The sequence below is a fragment of the Leucoraja erinacea genome, chromosome 2, assembly GCF_028641065.1.
Source record: "Leucoraja erinacea ecotype New England chromosome 2, Leri_hhj_1, whole genome shotgun sequence".
NCBI lineage: Eukaryota > Metazoa > Chordata > Chondrichthyes > Rajiformes > Rajidae > Leucoraja > Leucoraja erinaceus.
Window position 1 is genome coordinate 134,887,703 of NC_073378.1, and position 25,987 is coordinate 134,913,689.

A 25,987-nucleotide genomic window follows, 5' to 3' on the forward strand; every position below is an offset into this window, starting at 1 on the left:
CAAGACTGAACTTGTAGCTGACCTTCGGGATCTTCCCTTCAATGTTTAGGAAGGGTCGAGGCCCTTCTTCGGACCGAGAGGGGAGAGGGAGACTAGAGATATGGAAAGGTAAGGTGTGAGAACAACAGATAATGATAGATAGAAAAAGTTGGAGTAACTCAGCGGGACGGGCAGCATCTCTGGAGAGAAGGAATGGGTGATGTTTCGCTTCGAGACTCTTCTTCAGGGAATGTCGAATGGTTTCTGAGGAAATACAGATGTTGCTGTGCTTTCTTGGTTGTAGTGTCCGGATGGGAGCGTGTGGGACGGCTGAGGAAGCCAAGTCAATGGATATCTTTAAGGCGGAGATTGACAGATTAGTGATTAGTAATGGTGAGAGGGGTTATGGGGAGAAGGCTGGAGACTGGGATTGAGACGGAGAGATAGGTCACATGATTGAATGGCGGTGTAGACTTGATCGGCCAACTTGCCTAATTCTGCTCCGAGAACTTCTGAACGATGAAGGACAAATTTCCGCCGAGATAATTACACCTGGGGACTTTAACCATGGTCAACCATCTCCTCCACAGCCCCATTGGGCCAGGAAGCAAGTGGGCAAAATCATCTCTGACCCCTCTCACCCTGGCCACAATCTCTTTGAATCACTTCCCTCTGGAAGGCAACTCCGGACTGTCAAAGCTGCCACAGCCAGACATAAAAACAGTTTTTATCCACGCTCTACTCAACAGCCAAAAATCTGTAGCCTCCCTTTGATCTGGTATTTTGTTGGTTCACATGCTTGATCAATGGTGTTTTATCATTAATGTTTTATTATTATTGTTTTCTCAGTCATTCGTAACTGTCACTGTATGTCATGTTGTTACTTGTGGGCGGAGCACCAAGGCAAATTCCTTGTATGTGAATACTTGGCCAATAAACTTACTTACTTACTTGATGCAGACTGGGGTGTGTTCTCCACTTCCTTTCCTGAAATCAATGACTAGCTCCTTCTGCTGACATTGAGGGAGAGATTGGTGTCTTAACACCATGCTACTGAGCTCTCTATCTCCTTCCTGGCTGTCAATTGGCAATTCATTTCCAAGTCAGCCTGGTGCAGAGATGCAGTGTGAGGTTGTGGTCTTCCAATGAGCCTTGTCCTTGAGTTTGCCAGGGGCTGTGGGAGAAGTCCTGGTAAGTTGTTGCCAAACATCTTTTATATCATCTGCAGTGAGAGTGCAGCACAGGTCAGCGGAGGAGGTACAGGGGCAAGCAGAGTGTTATTTTCCCTCAACGGCATTGAGCTATTTTGAATGTTTCGTTTAGTTTAGAGATACAGCTCGGAAACAAGCCCTACCAGCGTACCGTACCGACCAGCGATCCCTGCACACTAACACTATCTGAAAGACTGGATAGACTTGGTTTATACTCTCTAGAATTTAGAAGATTGAGAGGGGATCTTATAGAAACTTACAAAATTCTTAAGGGGTTGGACAGGCTAGATGCAGGAAGATTGTTCCCGATGTTAGGGAAGTCCAGGACAAGGGGTCACAGCTTAAGGATAAGGGGGAAATCCTTTAAAACCGAGATGAGAAGAACTTTTTTCACACAGAGAGTGGTGAATCTCTGGAACTCTCTGCCACAGAGGGTAGTCGAGGCCAGTTCATTGGCTATATTTAAGAGGGAGTTAGATGTGGCCCTTGTGGCTAAGGGGATCAGGGGGTATGGAAAGAAGGCAGGTACGGGATACTGAGTTGGATGATCAGCCATGATCATATTGAATGGCGGTGCAGGCTCGAAGGGCCGAATGGCCTACTCCTGCACCTAATTTCTATGTTTCTATCCTACACACACCAGGGACAATTTACATGTATACCAAGCCAATTAACCCACAAACCTGTTCGGCTTTGGAGTGTGGGAGTAAACCGAAGATCTCGGAGAAAACCCACGCAGGTCACGGGAGAGAAGGTACAGACTGGCCTCAGGCGCTGCAAGGCAGCAACTGTCGCCGCGCCACCGTACCGCCCGTTAATTGAACCAGCGTCACCGTGTTATTTGAGTTGCACTCATCGGCCAAGAGCTATCATGATAGTGACCTGGGCCTTGTAGCTGGTAGTGTTTAGAAAAATCAGATGGTGAGCCTCTCGCCATGAAATCTCCAGACTGACTAGCTCTTACAGTCATTTAAGTGTCTGGACTTGAGGAGGATTTAGCGATGGCAATGCCGTTGAACGTAAGGGGAAGGTGGTTCAACACCTTCTGTTGGAAGGGCACGTTGGAACATTATTTGTCCACCATCAACCCATAGACAGATGTAGATACTTTTAATATTTGGCCCAGAGTAGGGGAATCAAGAACCAGAGGGCAAAGGTTTAAGGTGAGAGGGGAAATATTTAATAGGAACCCGAGGAGCAGAATGAATGAATGAATTAATTAATTAATTAATACATTTATTGGCCAAGTATTCACATACAAGGAATTTGCCTTGGTGCTCCGCCCACAAGTAACAACATGACACACAATGACTGTTAGGAATGACTCATAAAACACTAAACATTAATAATAATGTTTTCCACACAGAGGGTGGATGGTCTTTGAATCGGGCTGCCGGAGGAGGTAGTTGAGGCAGGTGCTATAACAACCCAGGTTCATGGACCCGATAGTCGGAGAGGGATATAGCCCAAACACAGACAGGTGGGACTAGTGTAGCTGGGCAGTATGGTTGATGAGGGCAAGTTGGGCCCAAGGGCCGGTTTCTGTGCTGTTTGATCTTATGAAGCACATGGTGCCTGTTTCCAGTTTTGTTACTGGAGTGATTTTCGATGATGAATTAATAATGTCATTTACATGACACACTTGATACAATTTCCCTCGAAAATAAATAATAAGCTGTGAAATACTCCTCCAAAGCAGAGAAATGAAAACTAACTGCATTGAATGTGATTGCCACATGCATCACAGAGGCCAATAGACAATAGGCGCAGTAGTAGGCCATTCGGCCCTTCGGCCCTTCGAGCCACCAGCACCGCCATTCAATGTGATCATGGCCGATGTGTCATTAAGCTCCTCTGGGCCGTCAATGCCGATCTATTTTCCCCTCTCAACTCCATTCTCCTGCCTTCTCCCCGTAACCCCTTGTCACCCTTATTAACCGAGAGCTTATCAATCTCCGCTTTAAAAATATCCAATGACTTGGCCTCCACCACAGTCTGTGACAAGGGCTGATTAGGGATAGTGAGATAGGGATAGTCTCACAAATCTGATTGAGTTTTTTGAAGAGGCGACCAAAATCGTTGATGAGGGCAGAGCTGTAGATGTGTATATGGACTTCAGCAAAGCATTCGACAAGGTTCCGCATGGTAGGCTGCTCTGGAAGGTTAGATTGCATGGGATCCAAGGAGAGATAGCTGAATGGATAGAAAATTGGCTCCATGGAAGGAAGCAGAGGGTGATGGTGGAAGGTTGTTTCTCGGACTGGGGGCCTGTGACTAGTGGTGTGCCTCAGGGTTCAGTGCTGGGCCCGTTACTGTTTGTTATCTACATCAATGATTTGGATGAGAACATACAGGGCAAGATTAGCAAGTTTGCTGATGATACAAAAGTGGGTGGTTTTGCAGATAGTGAAGATGGTTGTGAAAGATTGCAGCAGGATCTGGATCGATTGGCCAGGTGGGCTGAGGAATGGTTGATGGAATTTAATACAGAGAAATGTGAGGTGTTGCATTTTGGGAAGTCTAACAAGGGCAGGACCTACACAGTGAATGGTTGGCCTCTGGGGAGTGTTGTAGAGCAGAGGGATCTAGGAGTACAGGTGCATGGTTCCTTGAAGGTCGAGTTGCAGGTAAATAGGGTAGTCACATTGGCTTTCATCATCCAGAGTATAGAAGTTGGGAGGCCATGTTGCAATTATATAAGGTTGGTGAGACCGCATTTAGAGTATTGTGTTCAGTTCTGGGCACCGTGTTATAGGAAAGATGTTGCCAAGCTGGAAAAGGTACAGGGAAGATTTACGAGGATGTTGCCAGGACTAGAGGGTGTGAGTTATAGGGAGAGGTTGAGTAGGCTGGGACTCTATTCCTTGGAGCGCAGGAGGATGAGGGGTGATTTTATCGAGGTGTATAAAATGATGAGAGGAATAGATCGGGTAGATGCACAGACTCTCTTGCCCAGAGTAGGGGAATCGAGGACCGGAGAATGTAAGTTTAAGGCGAAGGGGGAAAGATTTAATAGGAATCTGAGGGGTAATTTTTTCACACAAAGGGTGTTGGGTGTATGGAACAAGCTGCCAGAGGAGGTAGTTGAGGCTGGGACTATCCCAACATTTGAGAAACAGTTAGACAGGTACATGGATAGGACATGTTTAGAGGGATATGGACCAAATGCGGGCAGGTGGGACTAGTGTAGCTGGGACATGTTGACTGGTGTGGGTGAGTTGGGCTGAAGGGCCGGTTTCCACGCTGTATCACTCTACGACTCTACGACTTTAATGAATTCCACAGATTCAACACCCTCTTGCTAATTAAATTCCTCTTCACCTCCTTTCTCAATGTACGTCCTTTTCTTCTGAGGCTGTGTCCTCTGGTCCTAAACTCTTCCACTACTGGGAACATCCTCTCCCACTCCTATCGAGGCCTTCCAAATTTAAATGCAATTTGTGGCTGTGATCAGAAGGGAAGTGTGAAGGCAGGTGTTGGAGGACAAACATAGAAACATAGAAAATAGGTGCAGTAGGCCATCAGGCATGAGCCAGCACCACCATTTAATATCCATATCATATCTCCATATCCCTTGATTCCGTTAACCCTAAGAGCTAACTCTCTCTTGAAAACACCGGGATTAAAGAAGGTGCCTGCCGCACCATCGGATGCTGGACGATCGGTGGTGGACCTGTATTACGGTACATCCAGGACACGCCACCGCCAACTATCCCAGTACCACACTGCAGCATCGGCTTAGACTGTGGAGCTTGTCCAAGATGCGATGGCCATAGCACTAGGTCTCCGTCACAGTTACCGCTGAAGCTCAAAGTGGGGTCTTGGACTTCTCTGAGGATGAGGCGGAGAATTTAGGTTCAAAAGGAAACAAAAGTGTGTTTCTAACTAATAGCGATTAGAAAGGTTGGGGAGGACGAGAATGGCTATTGCATGACAAACCTTCTGGAGCAGGAGACCACAAGGTACCCTTCCTTTCTTTCCCCTTCCCCTGACTCTCAGTCTGAAGAAGGGTCTCGACCCAGAACGTCACCCATTCCTTCTCTCCATAGATGCTGCCTGTCCCGCTGAGTTACTCCAGTATTTTGTGTCATCCTTCCTTCTAATCTATTCTCAGAATCATTTTTCTTATAGTAGTTGTCCACATGAACGCAAGCTCTTTGGCCCAACTTGCCCAAGGTGCCCCATCCAACCTATTCTCATATCCCACTGAATCTTTCCTGTCCAATGTCTTCTAAACGTTGCTCTGGTACCTCCTGTGGCAGCTTGTTCCACCCTGTGCGTGAAAATGTTGTCCCTCAGGCTCCTATTAAATCTTTCCTCTCTCACCTTAAACCTGTGTCCTTGGTTCTTGATTCCCCTATAGGTAAAAGTGTGCATTCACCCTATCCATTCCCCTCATCATTTTGTACGCATCTCTATAAGATCACCCCTCAGCATTCTGAATGAAGTCCGTGACTGCCCAGCCTCTCCCTGTAGCTCAGGCCCTTGAGTCCTGGCAGCAATCCACGTGAATCTTCTGCGCGCTCTTTCTTTGAGGTGACTGATCGTAAATGACCACCGTGCTGGAGCTCAGAACCGTTTAAACACTCGCTGCCGCTTCCTCCTGCTGCCCCTGTGGGGATGAGAACGCCCAGACGCCTGGCTCCCGCTCACTCTCACGCTGGCGGCTGAGAGACGCACTGTGCGGGGGGCGAGGGCACGGTGGCACAGCGGTGCCTCACATTCACCCCGTCTATGGAGCGCAAGATCTTTTACACCTCTGTGAGATCACCCCTCATCCTCCTGCGCTCGGCGGCAGTAACTCCTACTGGAGGACCTCTTCACAATGAGGTCAGCTCATAGTGACACAGGAATGAGTGGCTCTTGGCAAGGCAGTGTACGGATACACCCGCTAATCGCTGCGTGCACCCCTTTTATTTCTGTCCTCATTAAACCTGACGTACATTTCCATGGCTAATGACTTTCTCTTCTTCTTTGTTAGGTGTTGCGATTAGCACATATGCCAAGTACTGCTACCGCAAACTGCAAAAATCAGCTCTGACTGGAGCAAAGAAGGTAACGCTGTCTCCTTACTCTTTCTTCCCCCCGTGTCAATTGTATGATTGCACAAGCAAATCTATGTGTTTTTTACCCCTTCGTGCCAAAATACTTCCTGTCGAACGTCAGAGGTTAAGGGGGGGATTGATAGAAGTGATGAGAGGCATGGATAGGGTAGACAGGCAGAACCTTTTTGCATGGGTGGAAATGGCCAACGCTAGTGGGCTCAGCTATAAGGTGAGAGGGGGGAGGTTTTTAATGGAGATGTGTGGGGAACGTTATTAACACCAAGAGTGGTGGTGGCCTGCAATGCATTGCCAAGGATGGCGGTGGAGACAGATACTGTAGTAGCGTTTATGACGTGCACTTGGATGTGAGGGGAATGGAGGGGTATGGAGCAACTTGTTTGGCACCTACATTGTGGGCTGTGGCTGTAGCATTTTCCATTCTATGCTAATACTTTGAAAGTCAAAGCTGCCACAGGTTTGGAAGGGGTGCGTGGGGAGGAGCTGCAGGCGCTGGTTTACACCGAAGATAGGCGCAAAATGCTGGAGTAACTCAGCGGGACAGGCAACAGCTGATGCAGGAATGCTGCCCGTGCCACTGAGGTACTCCAGCATTTGGTGTCCATCAAAGGTTTGGGAGGGTCCCCGCCGTGTGATGGAGAGGGAAAGGAAGACTGAGAAAAGGTGTTCGTCTTTGGGTTGGGATTCATTCCCAATAGCGGATGGCTTGAATGGCAATTTGGTCTGGGGGTTCCTCCCTCCATCCTGATTCAGTCTAGGGGCTGAATTAGAAGTGGGTTGACCGTGTTAACTCAGGTTTTGTGAGACACTCGCTTTTATTCTGCCTAATCACTTGAATGAAAAGGTACATTTATACTGAGTGGCGGGGTTACGTTTTTGAAAGGTCTGTCGACACAATGTACTGGTGTTTCAAAACTACATACAGACGATGTACAGGATGTCAGAGGTTATAGGGAGAAGGCAGGAGAATGGGGTTAGGAGGGAGAGATAGATCAGCCATGATTAAATGGAGGAGCAGACTTGATGGGCCAAATGGCCTAATTCTACTCCTACTCATTATGACGTTCCCCAACTTACGCCCTGTAGACCCTTGCGTAAGTCAGGCGTTAAGTAAGGCAGAAACTGAATTGCTATTGCACACTGGTAAATTTACTGTTCAACGCGGTCACGGGGAGAACGTACAGACTCTGTACGGACAGCACCCGTAGTTTCTCAAACTACTAGTTACTAGTTCCATGGTAGATCGAACGCGGGTCTCTGGCGCTGTAAAGCAGCAACTCCACCGTTGCGCCACCGTGCCGCCCGTATTTATCTGCTAACAGCCTCTCCCAATCAACCTGTCCACGTTCCTGTCTCATGCCATCCAAATTTACCTTGTCCCAATTCAGGACTTTTACTGGTAGACCAAGCCTATCTTTTTCCCTCATTTTTCTTTGTCTACGAAAAGCAAAATTGAACACTGCAATGTTCGTTAAGTCTGAAGCAAAAGTCAGCAGTTGAAGATTAGTTTATTGTCCCATGTACCAGTAAAGGTACAGTGATATGTGAGTTGCCCTACAGCCACACTAAATGAAAAGCAACAAGACACACTACCACACAAACATTACATAAACATCCACCACAATGGATTCCACATTCCTCACTGTGATGGAAGGCAATAAAGTACAACTTCTTCCCTCATTGTTCTCCCGCGGTCGGGGCAGTCAAACCATCCGCAGTCGGGGCGATCAAAGCCCCCGCAGCCGACGACCGAAGCCCCCGCATCGGGGTGATCGAAACTCCCGCGTCGGGGCACTTGAAACTCTCTCCGCGGCATGGAGCCCCAGAGACTGCGGGCTTCACGATGTTAAAGTCCACAGGCCCCGCGCGCGGTTGGAGCTTCAATCGCCGGAAAAGGAATCGCAAGCTCCGCGACGTTAAAACCCCGCAGACTCCCGCGGCTTGGAGCGCCGGGTCGGTCTCCACAAAAGGCCGCCAACTCCACGATGTTAGAGGCCGCAGTGCGGACGGAGATACGATACGGAAAAAACCCCATCTCCGTCAAGGTAAGAGGTGGAAAAAAAGTCTCCCCAACCCCCCCACCCCCCACATAAAACAGACCAAGGAACACTAAAACATACTTCTAAACACATACTGCTTCTTGTGTATGGCGTGCACAGCCTAAAGTTGGAGGTCAACTTGTTCTATTTGATCTTTTTGTTTGTGCACGTCGGGTAGATTGCATTCGTCGAAACAGGGTGGACCACGTGAAGGTTGCAATCTCCCACCCCAGACACATACTAAAATTAACAAGAAGTAAGGACAGACAGACTGTTGGCGAGGCAGCCACGGCTGGTGGCGCCACCCGGTGGCGACCCTCTTACCACAGATCGTGCCTGACCTGCTGAGTTCATTTACCACATTTTAGAAACATAGAAATTAGGTGCAGGAGTAGGCCATTCGGCCCTTCGAGCCTGCACCGCCATTCAATATGATCATGGCTGATCATCCAACTCAGTATCCCATACCTGCCTTCTCTCCATACCCCCTGATCCCCTTAGCCACAAGGGCCACATCTAACTCCCTCTTAAATATAGCCAATGAACTGGCCTCAACTACCCTCTGTGGCAGAGAGTTCCAGAGATTCACCACTCTCTGTGTGAAAAAAAGTTCTTCTCATCTCGGTTTTAAAGGATTTCCCCCTTATCCTTAAGCTGTGACCCCTTGTCCTGGACTTCCCCAACATCGAGAACAATCTTCCTGCATCTAGCCTGTCCAACCCCTTAAGAATTTTGTAAGTTTCTATAAGATCCCCTCTCAATCTCCTAAATTCTAGAGAGTATAAACCAAGTCTATCCAGTCTTTATTCATAAGACAGTCCTGACATCCCAGGAATCAGTCTGGTGAACCGTCTCTGCACTCCCTCTATGGCAATTATGTCCTTCCTCAGATTTGGAGACCAAAACTGTACGCAATACTCCAGGTGTGGTCTCACCAAGACCCTGTACAACTGCAGTAGAACCTCCCTGCTCCTATACTCAAATCCTTTTGCAATGAAAGCTAACATACCATTCGCTTTCTTTACTGCCTGCTGCACCTGCATGCCTACCTTCAATGACTGGTGTACCATGACACCCAGGTCTCGCTGCATCTCCCCTTTCCCAATCGGCCACCATTTAGATAATAGTCTGCTTTCCTGTTTTTGCCACCAAAATGGATAACCTCACATTTATCCACATTATACTGCATCTGCCAAACATTTGCCCATTCACCCAGCCTATCCAAGTCACCTTGCAGTCTCCTAGCATCCTCCTCACAGCTAACACTGCCCCCCAGCTTAGTGTCATCCGCAAACTTGGAGATATTCCCTTCAATTCCCTCATCTAGATCATTAATATATATTGTAAATAGCTGGGGTCCCAGCACTGAGCCTTGCGGTACCCCACTAGTCACTGCCTGCCATTGTGAAAAGGACCCGTTTACTCCTACTCTTTGCTTCCTGTTTGCCAGCCAGTTCTCTATCCACATCAATACTGAACCCCCAATTTTCTACTTTTTGTTTCAGGATTCTAATTGTAGGAAGCCTTACTATCACCCAGCCGAGAAAACTCTATTTCAGGACACATCAGGAGTTAGGGTTGGGGTGAATAGAGGCCTAGACTCCACTTGGTTTATTCCTAGAAATACAGCATGGAAACAGGTCCTTCATGCCACTATGTCCACACTGAACATCGATCACATTGATTCTATGTCATCCTACTTTCTCATCCACTCCCGAGACACGCCAGCTTTTTATTTAAGCAGCCAATTAATCTACAAACCTGCACGTCTTTGGGATGTGGGAGGAAACCAGTGCACCTGGGGAAACCCACATGGTCACAGGGAGAACGTGCAAACTCGACAGAGTCAGCACCTGATGTCAGGATCTAACTCAATAGACAATAGACAATAGGTGCAGGAGTAGGTCATTCGGCCCTTCAAGCCAGCACCGTCATTCACTGTGATCATGGCTGATCATCCACAATCAGTACCCCATTCCTGCCTTCTCCCCATATCCCTTGACTCCGCTATCTGTAAGAGCTCTATCTAACTCTATCTTGAAAGCATCCACAGAATTGCCCTCCACTGCCTTCTGAGGCAGAGAATTCCACAAATTCACAACTCTCCAGGTGAAAAGGTTCTCCCTCATCTCCGTTCTAAAAGGGTTACCCCTTATTCTTAAACTGTGGCCCCTGGCTCTGGACTCCCCCAACATCGGGAACATGTTTCCTGCATCTACCCTGTCCAATCCCTTCATAATCGTATATATGTTTCAATAAAATCACCTCTCATCCTTCTAAACTCCAGAGTGTACAAGCCCAGCCGCTCCATTCTCTCAGCATATGACAGTCCCGCCATCCCGGGAATTAACCTTGTAAACCTACGCTGCACTTCCTCAATAGCAAGAATGTCCTTCCTCAAATTAGGGGACCAAAACTGCACACAATACTCCAGGTGTGGTCTCACCAGGGCCCTGTACAACTGCAGAAGGACCTCTTTGCTCCTATACTCAACTCCTCTTGTTATAAAGGGCAACATGCCATTGGCTTTCTTCACTGCCTGTTGTACCTGCATGCTTACTTTCAGTTGGACTTTACTCTCAATTGGACTTTAAGGGACTTTATCTTGCACTAACTCTTGTCCCCTTTTCCCTTCATCTGTGCACTGTGGACGGCTTGATTGTATTCATGTGTAGTCTTTGACTGGATTGCACGCACCTCAGCACACATGACGTCAGTAGGCGCTCCCTGGCATTGTGAGGCAGCAGCTATACCCGCTGCGCCCACCATGTTGCCCCTGTATGTAGAGTTAGATTTAGAGTAACTTGCTGGAGCCTTAACAGTTAATCTAAACTGCCTGGAATGAAGAAGTAGAAACAAGGAACTGCAGGTGCTTGGTTTACAAAAAAGGACACAAAGTGCTGGAGTAACCTCTGGTGGAGAGTCCTGAGAAGGATTCCGACCCTTAACTAAACGTTATCTATCCATTGTTGCAGGAAGGAACTGCAAATGCATGTTTAAACCGAAGGTCAACACAAAATGCTGGGGTTTACTCAGCGGGACAGGCAGCATCTCTGGAGAGGAGGAACGGGTGACGTTTTTGGGTCCAGACCCTTCTTCAGACGTTACCTATGCATGTTGTCCAGAGATGCTGTCTGAGCCGCTGAGCCGCTGAGCATTGTGTGTCCTGCCTCAAGCTGTGCAGCTGATTGTAGAAGGGGTTTGAGGGAGGGGACAGCATGGGGGAGGGTGTTTCATGTGGTATCAGCGGAAGGCTGTCCTCTCCATCTCCTTCATCCTGTAACCTGTCATCCCGCATGCCACACTTCAAATGCCAGCCTGGCACACATCAAACAGGAGAAAGTGATTGAAAAGCCTGGCCTGGGAGTTGCTTTAATCTGCGTTCGTTACGGCCCCCTTTAATGAGGAGTAAATGTTTCTTCCAACAGAAATGTCTGAGTGAACATGGGATTGCAAGCTCTTGCTGTCTAATGGTCTGATCAAAGCAGAGGTGGGAATTCAATTAGGCAGAATTGAGTCGATTTATTCGGCCCAGTCTAAGCCATTCATCTTTGCAAGAAAGTATATGCTGACTTTATTTCAAAAGAGTAAAAGAAGATTCAACAAAATAATCCTCCCCGACTGACCGCCACAATTAAAACATTAGTAAATCATGAGGTTTCGGCCCAACTTGCCCACACCGGCCAACATGTCCCAACGACACTAGTCCCACCCGGCTGCATTTGGTCCGTATTCCTCTAAACCTGTTTAAGAAGGAACTGCAGATGCTGGGAAATAGAAGGGAGACAAAAATGCTGGAGAAACTCAGCGGGTGCAGCAGCGTCTATGGAGCGAAGGGAATAGGCGACGTTTCGGGTCGAAACCCTCGGCTTGGATAGAGTGGATGTGGAGAGGATGTTTCCACTAGTGGGGGAGTCTAGGACCAGAGGGCGCAGCTTCAGAATGAAAGGACGTACCTTTAGAAAGGAGATGAAGAGGAATTTCTTTAATCAGTGGGTGGTGAATCTGTGGAATTCATTGCCGCAGGCAGCTGTGGAGGCCGTCAATGGATATTTTTAAGGTGGAGATCGATAGGTTCTTGATTCGTACGGTTGTCAGGGGTTATGGGGAGAAGGCAGAAGAAAGGGGAAAATAGATCAGCCTTGATTGAACGGCAGAGTAGACTTGATGGGCCGAATGGCCGAATTCTGCTCCTATGACATGAACATATGCCTGTATTTTGCATGTCTAACCCCTTCCAATCCATATATACACATATATATGTATATATAGATATGAAGGGTTGATATATGTATATATATATATATATCCAAATGTCCTTTGAAAGTCATAATTGTAAATGTTTCTATAGCTTTTCAGGAAACAGGTTGAGTGACGATACTCGCTGTTGGTTAGTTTAGATTATTAGTGTCACATGTACCGAGGTACAGTGAAAAGCTTTTGCTGCATGCTATCCAGTCAGCGATAAGACTATACATGATTGCAATCCAGCTGTCCATAGGGGGCAGATAAAGGGTCCAATATTTAGTGCAAAGTTCAAGTTAGATTAAAGCTGGTTGAGAGATGTCCAATAAGGTGGGTGGGAGGTACACAAAATTGCTGGAGAAACTCAGCGGGTGCAGCAGCATCTATGGAGTGAAGGAAATAGGCGACGTTTCGGGCCGAAACCCTTCTTCAGACTGATGGGGGGTGGGGGGGGGGGGAGAAGGAAGGAAAAGGGGAGGAGGAGGAGCCCGAGGGCGGGCGGGCGGATAGGAGGGTGGGAGGAGACAGCTAGAGGGTTAAGGAAGGGGAGGAGACAGCAAGGGCTAGCAAAATTGGGAGAATTCAATGTTAATGCCATCCGGACGCAAGCAACCCAGGCGGAATATGAGGTGCTGTTCCTCCAATTTCCGCTGTTGCTCACTCAAGGTGGGTGGAAGGTCAAGCCCCCCCCCTCACTCCTGGGTGGAATCGGCACTAATTATTTCACAATCAAGTTGGGTATGTACGTGAAGTAACCAGAGGGGGCGCTGGTTGGCAGGACATCAGAAGAATCTTGCTGCCATTTCAATATGCATTTCGTTGTCTCTGTACTGTACACTGACAATGACAATTAAAATTGAATCTGAATCTGAATCCGGATATAACCATGTAAACTTTCATCGCCACCTGAGGAGAGACTAACTTGACATCAGGTGCAAGAAGGTGCAGATGCTGGTTTAGAAAGAAAGACACCGAGTGTAACTCAATGAGTCAGACAGCATCTGTGGAGAACATGGAACGGTGACGTTTCTGGTTGGGTCCCTTCTTCACAATGAAAGAAGGATCCCGACCGGAAACGTCGCCTGTCAATGCTGCCAGAGGTGGTGCCTGACTCGTTGGGTTTCTCTAATTTCTCCAATTTCAAGTAACCCCGCCATTTCCTCTCTCACCCCATCCTAGTCTTCCTACTAGTTCCACTGTTCGTATCCCCGTATCCCCGTATCATTATCACACTCTTCCCCAGACAACGATGGCCGCCACCCTTCCTTGGTCATCTGTTGCCGGCCCCGTTTTGTTCTGGCCTATTCCTATCTCCAGCTCCCCATCCCAAACACGCCCCTCTACTACCTGTCTGAAGAAGGGTTCCAACCTGAATCGCCACATTCCTATTAGGTTCTTGATTCGTACGGGTGTCAGTGATAGCACCAGAATTAGGCCATTCGGCCCATCAAGTCTACGCCATTCAATCATGACATCTATCTCTCCCTCCTAAACCCATTCTCCTGCCTTCTCCCCATAACCCCTGCACCCATACCTATCAAGAATCTATCTAGCTGCTTTAAAAAAATATCCATTGACTTGGCCCCCACAGTCTTCTGTGGCAAAGAATGTTCTTCAGATTTGACAACTCGTTGAGTTACTCCAGCACTTTGTGTCTATGTTGCCTGACCCACCGAGTTACTCCAGCACTTTGTGTCTATGTTGCCTGACCCACCGAGTTACTCCAGCACTTTGTGTCTATGTTGCCTGACCCACCGAGTTACTCCAGCACTTTGTGTCTATGTTGCCTGACCCACCGAGTTACTCCAGCACTTTGTGTCTATGTTGCCTGACCCACCGAGTTACTCCAGCACTTTGTGTCTATGTTGCCTGACCCACTGAGTTACCCTTGCTCGGGACTGACTTTGAGTCCCACCGCGGGGCCGTGGTCTTACCATCGGAGCCTGCGATCCCTTGCCTGGGATCGACGCTCCAACCTGCAGATTGCGGACTTTAACATCAAGGAGCCCGCAGTCTCGGGATGAGACAGACGTCGGGAAGCTCCAAAAGTCGCACGACATTCAACTAGCCCCGACCCGGGGTAGATCGCCCAGCGCGGGGGAGCTGAGATTCCCCCCCCCCGATGCAGGAGCTTGATTGCCGTGACACAGAGGGCCCACCACCGTCTACGGGAGTAAGATCGTCCCATCAACGGAGGGCTCGAAGGCCCTCGACCACTGGAGGACAAAGAAGGGAAGAGATTGAACTTTGTTTCACCTTCCATCACAGTGAGGAATGTGGAGGTGGAGGTCACTGTGGTGGATGTTCATGTTCAAATGTATTTGGTGTGTTTTGTTGCTTTTTATTGGTATGACTGTTTAAAATGGCAAATCAAATTCCTCGTATATGTTGCAAAACATACTTGGCTAATAAACTATGATTATGATTAGATAGATATGTAGATGTGGAGAGAATGGAGGAATATGGATCGCGTGCAGTCAGCAGATGAGATCAGCTTATCTTTGCATTATGTCAAAGGTGATGTGCAGGGCAAGGCTTTTACACAAAGGGTGTTGGGTGCTTGGAACGTGCTGCCTGGGGGGATGGTGGTGGTGGAGACTGAATATGTTAGTGGCACATGGATATGCAGGGAATGGAGGGATATGGATGATATACAGGCAGAGAAGAGTCGGTCATGGCATTGTGATCAGCATGGCCTGGTCCTTTACTGCACTATTCCAGCTTCTCTGTTGCTACATCTCACAAAGCACAGCTTGGCTCTATTCAAAGTGTGGCCAAGTATTTCAGAATTGCTGTCCGGAGTCGTTTGGATTTGATTACCTGTTTAAAATTCAATAGGATTGACAATTCTTTGCTGACAAACAAGTTTGTGATTCCAGTTAATCGACGTCCTGCTGGTGTAGCAATATGCCTACATGCGGCTGGCTGGGTTCTTCACTCTGTAGATGGACACAAGAAAGCTGAGTAAACGGCCTGACCCACTTTCATGACCTAATTCACGACCTTTTTTACTCGTGGACATTTTTCATCAGGCTAGAAAAACGCCCCGACCTACTTGATGCCACGATTACCTACGACTAGCATCACGACCTCCTACCTATGACCTCCTACGGTCTTGTGACGACCATGCTGCGAGTATGAGTCAAGGGCAAACTCGGCAGAGGTCGTGAATTAGGTGGTGAATGTGGGACAGGCCCTTAACTCAGCGGGACAGGCAGCATCTCTGGGGAAAAGGAATTGGTGACGTTTCCGATCAAGACTGGACTGCCTAAACACACTGGACACATGTGGCTGTGGTAGCGAGTCTGGGTTACAACGTGCCCGTGGTCGGAGAACAGGAGGAGCAGCGAGAGAGGATGAGCAGCGAGAGAGCAGCGAGAGAGTGAAGAAAGCAAATAGTATGTTAGCATTCATAGCAAAAGGATTTGAGTATAGGAGCAGGGAGGTTCTACTGCAGTTGTACAGGGTCTTGGTGAGACCACACCTGGAGTATTGCGTACAGTTTTGGTCTCCAAATCTGAGGAAGGACATTATTGCCATAGAGGGAGTGCAGCGAAGGTTCACCAGACTGATTCCTGGGATGTCAGGGCTGTCTTATGAAGAAAGACTGGATAGACTTGGTTTATACTCTCTAGAATTTAGGAGATTGAGAGGGGATCTTATAGAAACTTACAAATTTCTTAAGGGGTTGGACAGGCTAGATGCAGGAAGATTGTTCCCGATGTTGGGGAAGTCCAGGACAAGGGGTCACAGCTTAAGGATAAGGGGGAAATCCTTTAAAACCGAGATGAGAAGAACTTTTTTCACACAGAGAGTGGTGAGTCTCTGGAACTCTCTGCCACAGAGGGTAGTCGAGGCCAGTTCAATGGCTATATTTGAGAAGGAGTTAGATGTGGCCCTTGTGGCTAAGGGGATCAGAGGGTATGGAGAGAAGGCAGGTACGGGATACTGAGTTGGATGATCAGCCATGATCATATTGAATGGCGGTGCAAGCTCGAGGGGCCGAATGGCCTACTCCTGCACCTAATTTCTATGTTTCTATGTTACAGAACTCTCGACAGAGAGAGGAGGAGAACTTGAGGAGATTACCTTGAGTAGGTATTATAAATACCTTGAGGAGATATACCTTAGGCATACCTTGAGGAGATTTCGTAGTAGAGCTACTGTGATGTGTGGGAAGGAACTGATGCTGTTTTAAACCGAAGAGAGACACAAAAATCGCTGGAGTAATTCAGAGAGTCAGACAGCATCTCTGGAGAGAAGGAATAGGTGACGTTTCAGGTTGAGGCCCTTCTTCAGCCTGTTGTTGTTGCTGCCTGTCCTGTTGTGCTGTGGCCAGTATGTAGAGCAGAGCAGAGGCTCATCTAAAATATACACTAAAACAGCACAAGACTGCAGGCAGCATCTCACTCGAAGATGTGTCTCTTAACCCGGAGGTCTGTGAAACATGCTCATTATCTCACTGCTATTTCTGGGGGGTACAGAGAGGACACGAGATCAGAGAGAGAAATGAGAAGCCACGAGAAGAGAAAGGGTTGGTGTAAAATGTGAGAAACTGTGCGTTATAGAGAAGCTTATTACAGGTGGAGAAAGGAGTGGAGTCAGGGGTTGAATCAGTCCCAAGGACACGGCAGAGACAGACCAGGGTGACGATCGGTTAGGAGCTGAATGAGAGGCTGTGGATGTTCAATATGCATTGCAGTGCAGGGCAAGATCAAATGGCATCGAGGCACAAACAGGTCCCCAGGGAAGCTCTTGATGGCTACTGTGTAAAACCAATAACTCCTCCTGTCAAAAACAATCTGCTGGAGGAACTCAGCGGGTCAGGCAGCATCTGTGCAGAACATGGATAGACGACATTTCGGGTCAGGACCCTTCTTCAGTCTGATGGAGTCGAGGGAAGATAGCTGGTCGAGAGAGGTGAGGGGAAGGGAAGGGGCAAGAGCAGGAGAGCCATAGGTGGATACAGGTGAGGAGGGGATGGGTGGGTCAGGGGTGAGGGATGGGTGGGGGGTGGAACCGAGGCTGGAGGTGATCAGTGGAGAAGACAAAAGGGGGTGAGTTGTGGATTCTGGTGTGAAGTGAAAGGTAGAAGCATGGGGAAGGGTGGTGGGTTGGTGCAAGATAGGGGGAGGAGATGGAGTGGGGTGCCTGGAGTGCATAGTGGTGGGTGATGATCAGCGGTGGTGGAGGGGAAAGGAGCAGGGGTAGAGGAAATGGGAAGAAAGATGTGGATAAAGGCAAGCGAGAGGTAAGTAAGTCAATTTTATTTATATAGCCCATTTCAAATCAACTTGCGTTGAAACCAAAGTGCTTTACATAGAAGAAATAATAAAGTTTCCGTACATCCATAGAAAAATTAAAAACAAGAAAAATGACGCAACACATTATAGAATTCAACATGAACGTCCCCCCACAACAGAATCACCATTTTCCACTGTGGGGAAAGGCACCAGAAAGTTAAGTCCTCTTCCTCTGTGAATCACCCGAGGTCGGGGCCTATTTGTGGTCTCCGCAGCCAGTCCGATGTTTTCAGGCCCTCTTGCCGGAAGATGGAACTCCAGCGTTGGGTGAACACTCCTCAGGTGGGGTGAACCTAAAATTGGAGAATTTAGTGCTAATTCAACATTACGCTCCACCCAAGCCGTCTGTAAAATCACGAGGGGAATAGATAGGGTGAACGTGTCGTCTTTTACCCAGAGTAGGGGAATCAAAACCATAGGACACAGGTTTGAGGTGCGAGGAGCATGATTTAATATCAACCTAATGGGCCTGTCCGTGGTAGGTGGCAGGTCGCCGAGAAACCGGCGACTGGACTACTTGGCCCGTCCCACTTAGACGATGTTTTTTAGGCGACTGCCAGCGAATACGACAATGGAATTCACCAAAGTCAGCACCGGCTACAACCGACGTCACCTGACTTAAACCTACGACAGCACCTACGTCAGGAGAAGACAAAGCTACGACAAGCCCACGGTTGCCGAAAAGTTTTGAACATTTCAAAATCCAGCGGCGACCAGAAAGAGGCTACGATTCTTGGAGACCACTGACAGCCTAGTCACCGGCAGTCGCCTAAAAAATCACCTAGGTGGGACAGGCTCTTAAGGGGCAACTTTCTCACTTGGTGTGGTGGATATACGGAACCAGCTGCCAGAGGAGGTAGTTGAGGCAGGTTTAAGAGCAATATGGGCAGTTGCATGGATGAGAAAGGGTTAGAGGGTCATGGGCTAAACTCAGGCAAGGATGGAGTTGCACTGGTCGTACTAGTTCCACTGTTTGCATCCTTGTAACCTTCTTGATGGCACATCTTCCCCCAGCCCGCACGGGCCATTCTGGACTCCACCCTTCCTGAGGTTATCTGTTGCCGACCCTGTTTTGATCTGGCCGTCTCTCGCCTCCAGTTTACCCCCCCCCCCCCCCTCGCCTCACCTCTATCTTTCAGTCTGAGAAAGGGTTCTGAACCGAAACGCCACCTATTCCTTTCCCCAAGAGATGCTGCCTGACCCGCCGAGTTACTCCAGCACTTTGTGTCTATCTGTGGTTTAGTCAACCCATCTACGAGGTTTATGGGATTATATATGGGACTAGGGGAGAATACGTGTTCGGCACGGACTAGAAGGGTCGAGATGGCCTGTTTCCGTGCTGTAATTGTTATATGGTTATATGGTTTAACATCCATGATCTCAGTCAGGCACGCTGTGCCCATGTTCTTACACTCAAGCTGCTGGGATGATCAAGGGAGCCAGGCTGTCTTCAAGTCCCTGTCCCACGATGCGAGTTCACCCAAGAGCTCTCCCGAGTTAAAAAACAATCAAACTCGTGGTTTGCTACAAATACATCTCTTGATGCTCCTGAACACATCATCGATGATGTAACCTGGGGTCATTGGGTGTTTCGGGTCTTTCAACATCAGACACCCTCACCCAGGCGACCCAGCCGTGGTTGATCAGACCACACCTTGTGTTCAGGTGGCATTTGTTCCTCCCCATGGACCTTCTCTCCTGATCCAGAGCCATCTCGAGGCCCTCTCCGCTGCCTCTGTGGTGTTCTTGATGGCTCTTCTCCTCGCCACTCCGTTGATGCCCAGTGCACTCAAGGCTTTGTAGAGCGAATGCCCTGCAAAACCTCTGCAGCCAACCTCGATGGGCATACACCTTGCCTTCCAGCCCTGCTTACGGCAGTCTATGACCAGTTCTTCATACTTGGCCATCTTCCTCTCGTGGGCCTCCTCCAGACGGTCCTCCCACGGCACTGTCAGTTCCAACAAGACGATGTTTTTGGTCCCCTCTGAGACCAGGAGGATATCTGGCCTCAGGGTGGTCGTGGCAATGTGCTGTGGGAACTTCAGCTGTTTCACCAGGTCTACGGAAAGCTGCCAGTCCTGCGCAGTCGCCAGGATTCCTGACGGATTCCTGGCTGCTGTGGTTCTTGGCAGCTGCACTCCGGCCTTCACGAAGGTGATCATCTGGGTGGTGGGGCGTTCTCGTCTACAGCTGCTGATTCCCATGCTGATGGCTTCTGCAATGGGTTTGAGAACCTGGTCGTGATGCCATGTGTACCGGCCCTGCCCAAGAGCCTTTGGGCAACAGCTCAGGATGTGTTCCAACGTCCCCTTGCCTGAGCATTGCGGGCAATCTGGAGATTCCGCTTTGCCCCAGATGAAGAGGTTCGATGGGCTGGGCAGGACATCATACACTGCCTGGACCAGGAACTTGATGCGCTGTGGTTCAGCCTGCCAGAGCTCAGTCCATGTGACTTTTTCGGTCCATGGCCTGCTCCCACCTTGTCCAGGCTCCCTGCTGCCTCAATCCAACTGCTCTGGTAGACCTCTCCTCCTCCACCACTGCCCTCACTTCCTCCTGGACCAGCCTGCACCTCTCCTTCCCCTTGGCTTTGTCAAACTGGGGAGATGGGAAGATTCCCAGGCCTGCTCTTCCCCGAGTCACTGCTCCCACCAGGACTCTGTGGCATATCCGGGACTCTGCTTGCACCACGGCTTCGCCGGCTCTCCACTTCCTCCCAGTTTTCACCTCCACCCCTGCTTGAGCCACCTTGGGGTCGCTGAAGTCCCTGTACAGCATCACCTCTCTGGCCCGAGTCACCTTGAACTCCTCCTCCAGGGACTTCAGGGGCAGCTGGAGCTTGGTGTTATTTCCGTAAAGGGCGATGCTGCTAAGGCTCCTGGGCAGTCCCAGCCACCTACTGAGAAAGCTGCTGACTTTCCTCTCCAATCTCTCTACGATGGATATTGGGACTTCGTAGACGAGCAGTGGCCAGAGTATCCTTGGCAGGATACCATGCTGGTAAATCCATGCCTTGAACTTGCCGGGAAGCCCCGACCAGTCCACTGCTCTCAACCAGCTCTCCAGCTCCTGACAAGTTGCCTGGACAGATGCTGTATCCTTCAGGCTGCTGTTAAACACCTTGCCAAGACTCTTCACTGGCCTTTCGGAGACAGTTGGGATTGGTGACCCTTCGATGCTGAAGCGGAACCTGTCCATGACTTTGCCCTTCTTCAGCGCCAGTGTCCTTGATTTTCCTTGCCCATCCAATCAGTTTCTCCAACCCCTGCATGATCCAGTCTGAAGAAGGGTTTTGGCCCGAAACGTCGCCTATTTGTAATTGTAATTGTAAATCTTTATTGTCATTTCCTGAGTATTCGCATACTCAGAGGAAACAAAAAACGTTTCTCAACCAGTGTCCGTACGGTTTTCGTTACAAAATAAATAGCAATTAAAATTAAAAATACAGTCATGAACAATTCAACCCTCTAATAACATTCAATAACATTCAACAGCCGTTCCGACCGGCAGCGGCACAACAGTGGCTCTGCTGCAGTGTGGGGGGTTTGTGCGCGATACTTGGCAGGGGGGAAAGTTCATTTAACAGTCTTATAGCCTGTGGGAAGAAGCTGAGGAGCATCCTGCTGGTTTTGCAGCTGATGCTCCTGTACCTCTTCCCAGATGGGAGGATGGTGAAAAAGTTCCTTCGCTCCATAGATGCTGCTGCACCCGCTGAGTTTCCCCAGCATTTTTGTCTACCTTCGATCTTCCAGCATCTGCAGTTCCTTCTTGAACACCCTGCATGATCCACCTGCCTCCTGGCACTGACTCAGTGGTGACAGTCAGGTCGTCCATCAAGGCTCTGATTGGTGGTTGGTGCACTCCTGACTTGGTCCGAGGGCCCCGGCACTCTGGCTCAGCAGACTTGACGATCATGTTCATCGCCAAGGCAACAAGGATCACAGGGATGGTACAGCCTGTGATCATCCCAACCTCTAGTCTGTACCACTCTGATGTTACTGACCCTGATGAGACTCTCATGCTGAACTGGTTGTAATAGTCCAGGATGAGATCTGCCACTTGTCCCGGCACATGATGCTTGGCCATGACTGTCTGGATCAGCTTGTGCGGGATGGAGCCGTAGGCGTTGGCCAGGTCAAGCCAGAGCACTGTCAGGCCACCCTTGTTCTCCCTGGCTTCTCTGATGAGCTGGGTCACCACTCCCATGTGCTCTAGACACCCGGCACTCCAGACAAGCCTCCCTTTTGCACTGAGCTGTCGATGTAGCCATTGCTGGAGAGGAAGTTGGTCAGCCGCCTCGCCACGATGCTGAAGAAGATCTTGCCTTCAACGCTCAGCAAGGAGATGATTCTGAACTGAGCGATCGTCTTGGAATCTTCCTCCTTTGGGATCCAGACTCCTTCAGCGAATCGCCACTGCTGCCCCACTTTTCCTGTCCTCCAGATGACTTTCAGGATCTTCCACAGCAGTTTCAGTAACAAGGGGCAGTTCTTGTAGACCCTGTAGGGGTCTCCGCTCGGGCCAGGGGCTGAGGCAGCTCTTGCTCTCTTCACAACGTCCTGGACCTCTTTCAGGAGCGGCTCTCTACTATCAAACTCCCTGATGGGTGGAGGTGGTTTTATCAGGATGTTGCACTGGCCCAGCACCTGCTGCCCGACTGGGTCACTGTAGGTCGTCTGGATGTGCCGGCCGATCTCGTCCTTAGAGCAAGCCAAACTCCCACTGTGCTTCTGCCCGAGTAGTTGTTTGGTGAAACCAAAGGGGTTGGCTATGAAGGATGCTTCTCGCTTCCTGGCTCTTTCCTTCCAGCGTCTTCAGTCCCACCCAGCTCTACGGAGGGTCATCAGCTCAGGATGGTTCGTAGCTCAGCCAAGGACTGATTTTTCTTGTGATTTTTTTTAACGATACTGCTGTACGGGAAATTCATTTCGTTGTCTCAAAGTGAGGCAACGACAATAAAATTTGAATACAAGAATACAAGAAGAGGGGACGTTGCTCTTCCCTGGCCTCTTTATACTGCTTCTTGAGGGACACCAACTCCTGCCGGTTCTTGTGGATCTTTGTTCCTCGTTGGTTCATGGTGAAAGGTGGTACTTCATCACGAGTATTTTTTAACTCTTGGAAATCTTTCACACTGTTGGAAAAACGTCACGAGTTTCCGCGTTTCCCGAGTACCTGCCGTTAGCGTTACGAGCCGCTACGAGACATCCACGAGCTCCGACGTAATCGCTACGTACATTCTACGTACTTACCACGGGTTTGATTTTTTGTTAAACTCGGGAGAGCTCTTGGGTGAACTCGCATCGCGGGACAGGGGATTTACTCTTCTCAAAGACTCATTTAGGTAGCACCTTGCTAAGCCCTGGTGCTGCCTACAAGCCTGTGGCACTGAAGAAATGCTCTTGAAGAGCAGTCCCTGTTGTGTGGGGCCTGGCAGCCAGTTCCACCTCAGCACAGTTCCATAATCACCAGTGAGATCACGGGCGGATTAAAGCCTTCAGTGATGTGGATGGAGAAATGAATATTGGCCAAGGCACAAGGGAAAACCCTTCTGGTCTTCGGTGAGCGGGTGCCAAGGAATACTTTACCTAAACCTGAGGCCACAGATGTCCCTCAGTGTTCCCGTTTAACAGTAAACCAGTCCTGGCACGGAAATGCTCCCCACAATGTTGCCGCTCAACTCACTTTGTGAATGTTCAGTCCACAACTTGGGGTTACTGAACATCCCGCGGTCTCGGCATAAGCTCAGGGGCGACCGTGCCTTTGCGGTTGCAGCTCCTAGACTGTGGAACAGCATCCCCTTTCCCATCGGAACTGCCCCCTCCATCAACTCCTTTAAGTCGAGACTTAAAACTCATCTCTACTCCCAAGCCTTTCTTGATGTCCTTTGAGGGAGGGCTATATGTATGTGTTTATGTATGTACTTAATCCATGAACCACTGTTGTATAACGTTAGTACCTCCACCAATGTAAAGCACTTTGGTCAACAAGAGTTGTTTTTTAAATGTGCTATAGAAATAAAAGTGACTTAACTTGAAAAGTGACTCGACACAACCTTCCGACCCAGCAGTACAACTACTAACCAGTGACCTTGGAGTTGTACACTGACCTTCTCCGTCCAAATCCTTCTTAATTATTGGATTTCTGGGTGTTTCAGTCTTTTATTTATCATCCCTCCATCACGGTCCCTCCATCGATCACCCTCCCTCCCTCCCTCCCTCCACCCCCCATCACTGCTCCCTGTTGCTGCTGCTGGCTGCTCCATCAATACCCCCTCAATACAGTCTCAGTGCCGGGAGCCCTGCATCAAAGTGCCCACGTGGGCTTTGGCAACCAGATGTTGAGGAAAGGCTGGGTAATTCAGCAAAGAGCTGAACACACTGTAGAATAGTCACAATCTTGGTGCCTCAAATGGGGCAGCACAGCGAGTAGAGCTGCTGCCTAATAGTGTCAGGATTTGAGTATAGGAGCAGGGAGGTTCTACTGCAGTTGTACAGGGTCTTGGTGAGACCACACCTGGAGTATTGCGTACAGTTTTGGTCTCCAAATCTGAGGAAGGACATTATTGCCATAGAGGGAGTGCAGAGAAGGTTCACCAGACTGATTCCTGGGATGTCAGGACTGTCTTATGAAGAAAGACTGGATAGACTTGGTTTTATACTCTCTAGAATTTAGGAGATTGAGAGGGGATCTTATAGAAACTTACAAAATTCTTAAGGGGTTGGACAAGCTAGATGCAGGAAGATTGTTCCCGATGTTAGGGAAGTCCAGGACAAGGGGTCACAGCTTAAGGATAAGGGATAAATCCTTTAAAACCGAGATGAGAAGAACTTTTTTCCGTGTGGGTTTTCTCCGGGAGCCCTGGTTTGCTCCCACACTCCAAGGCCGTGCAGTTTTGTAGGTTATTTGACCTCTGTAAATTGTCCCCTCGTGTGTAGGATAGTACAGGGTGATCACTGGTCCCTGCCTGCACTGCAATGCATATTGAACAGCCACAGCCTGTCATTCAGCTCCTCACCCTGGTCTGTGTCTGCCGTGTCCATGGGGCTGATTCAACTCCTGACTCCACTCCTTTCTCTGTCTGTGATAAACTTCTCTATAACGCACGGTTTCTCATATTTGACACCAACCCTTTCTCTTCCCGTTGCTTCTCATTTCTCCCTCTGTCCCCTCTAATCTCGTGTCCTCTCTGTTCCCCGCAGAAATAGCAGTGAGATGATGAGCATGTTTCACAGACCCGGATTAAGGGACACATCTTAGAGTGAGATGCTGCCTGCAGTCTCGTGCTGTTGTTCCCGTGGTGATGTCTTAGATGAGCCTCTGCACTCTGACTCTGTGCGAGGTCTATATACTGGCCACAGCACAACAGGACAGGCAGCAGCAACAACAGGCTGAAGATGCCAGCGTCTGCAATCCCTTGCGATATAAAGCATTAGGTTGAAACGATGTTCCCTGATGGAGGCGGAATCAAGAACAAGGCTGTCCACTCATCTGAAATTCTCTCCCCCTTGCGTCAATTGAAAGTTTAGTTGCGAGAAACAGCGCAGAAATAGGCCATTCGGCCCAGCTAGTCCAGCGATCTCCCTACACCAACATTATCCTACGTACTAGAGACAATTTATAATCTTTACCGAAGCCAATTGAAACCTACAAACCTGCACGTCTTTGTGGAGTGTGGGAGGAAACCGGAGCACCCGGAGAAAACCCACGCAGTCACAGGGAAAAAGTGCAAGCTCTGTACAGACAGCACCCGTAGTCAGGATCGAACCCGGGTCTCTGGCGCTGTAAGGCAGCAACTCTACCGCTGCGCCACCGTGCCTCTCCGAACTAAGATGGGTAGATTTTTGTCGGAAGGAACTGCAGATGCCTGTTTAAATGAAAGATAGACACAAAATGCTGGAGTAACTCAGCAGGACAGGCAGCAGCATCGCTGGAGAGAAGGAGTGGGTGACATTTCAGGTCGACACCCTTCTTCAGACTGGTATAGAGTAAGGGAATCGAGATATATAGACGATGATGCATAGAGATAAAGAACAGCAAATGAAAGATTTGTGTTCAATAATAGATTCAGGAGATGCTGATATGGAAAGGCAGGTACATCAGTTGCTGGAACCTCCCTATATGGGTAAAAAAATAACCTGCTGGAG

At 49.0% G+C, this 25,987-nt stretch overlaps 1 protein-coding gene across 6 annotated transcripts in view; it reads left to right on the forward strand.

Annotated features, from left to right (window-relative positions):
• The window catches only part of arhgap39 (Rho GTPase activating protein 39), a 621,406-nt gene that overhangs the window by 383,393 nt on the left and 212,026 nt on the right, over window positions 1–25,987 (forward strand). For 3 of the 6 annotated variants that reach the window (XM_055648964.1, XM_055648973.1, XM_055648957.1), the window contains one exon: window positions 6,172–6,245. The exons of the other annotated variants lie outside the window; for them this stretch is intronic. In XM_055648964.1, coding sequence (XP_055504939.1) covers window positions 6,172–6,245 — 74 coding nt within the window. The remainder of the gene's footprint in view (window positions 1–6,171; window positions 6,246–25,987) is intronic. 6 annotated transcript variants of the gene reach the window in all.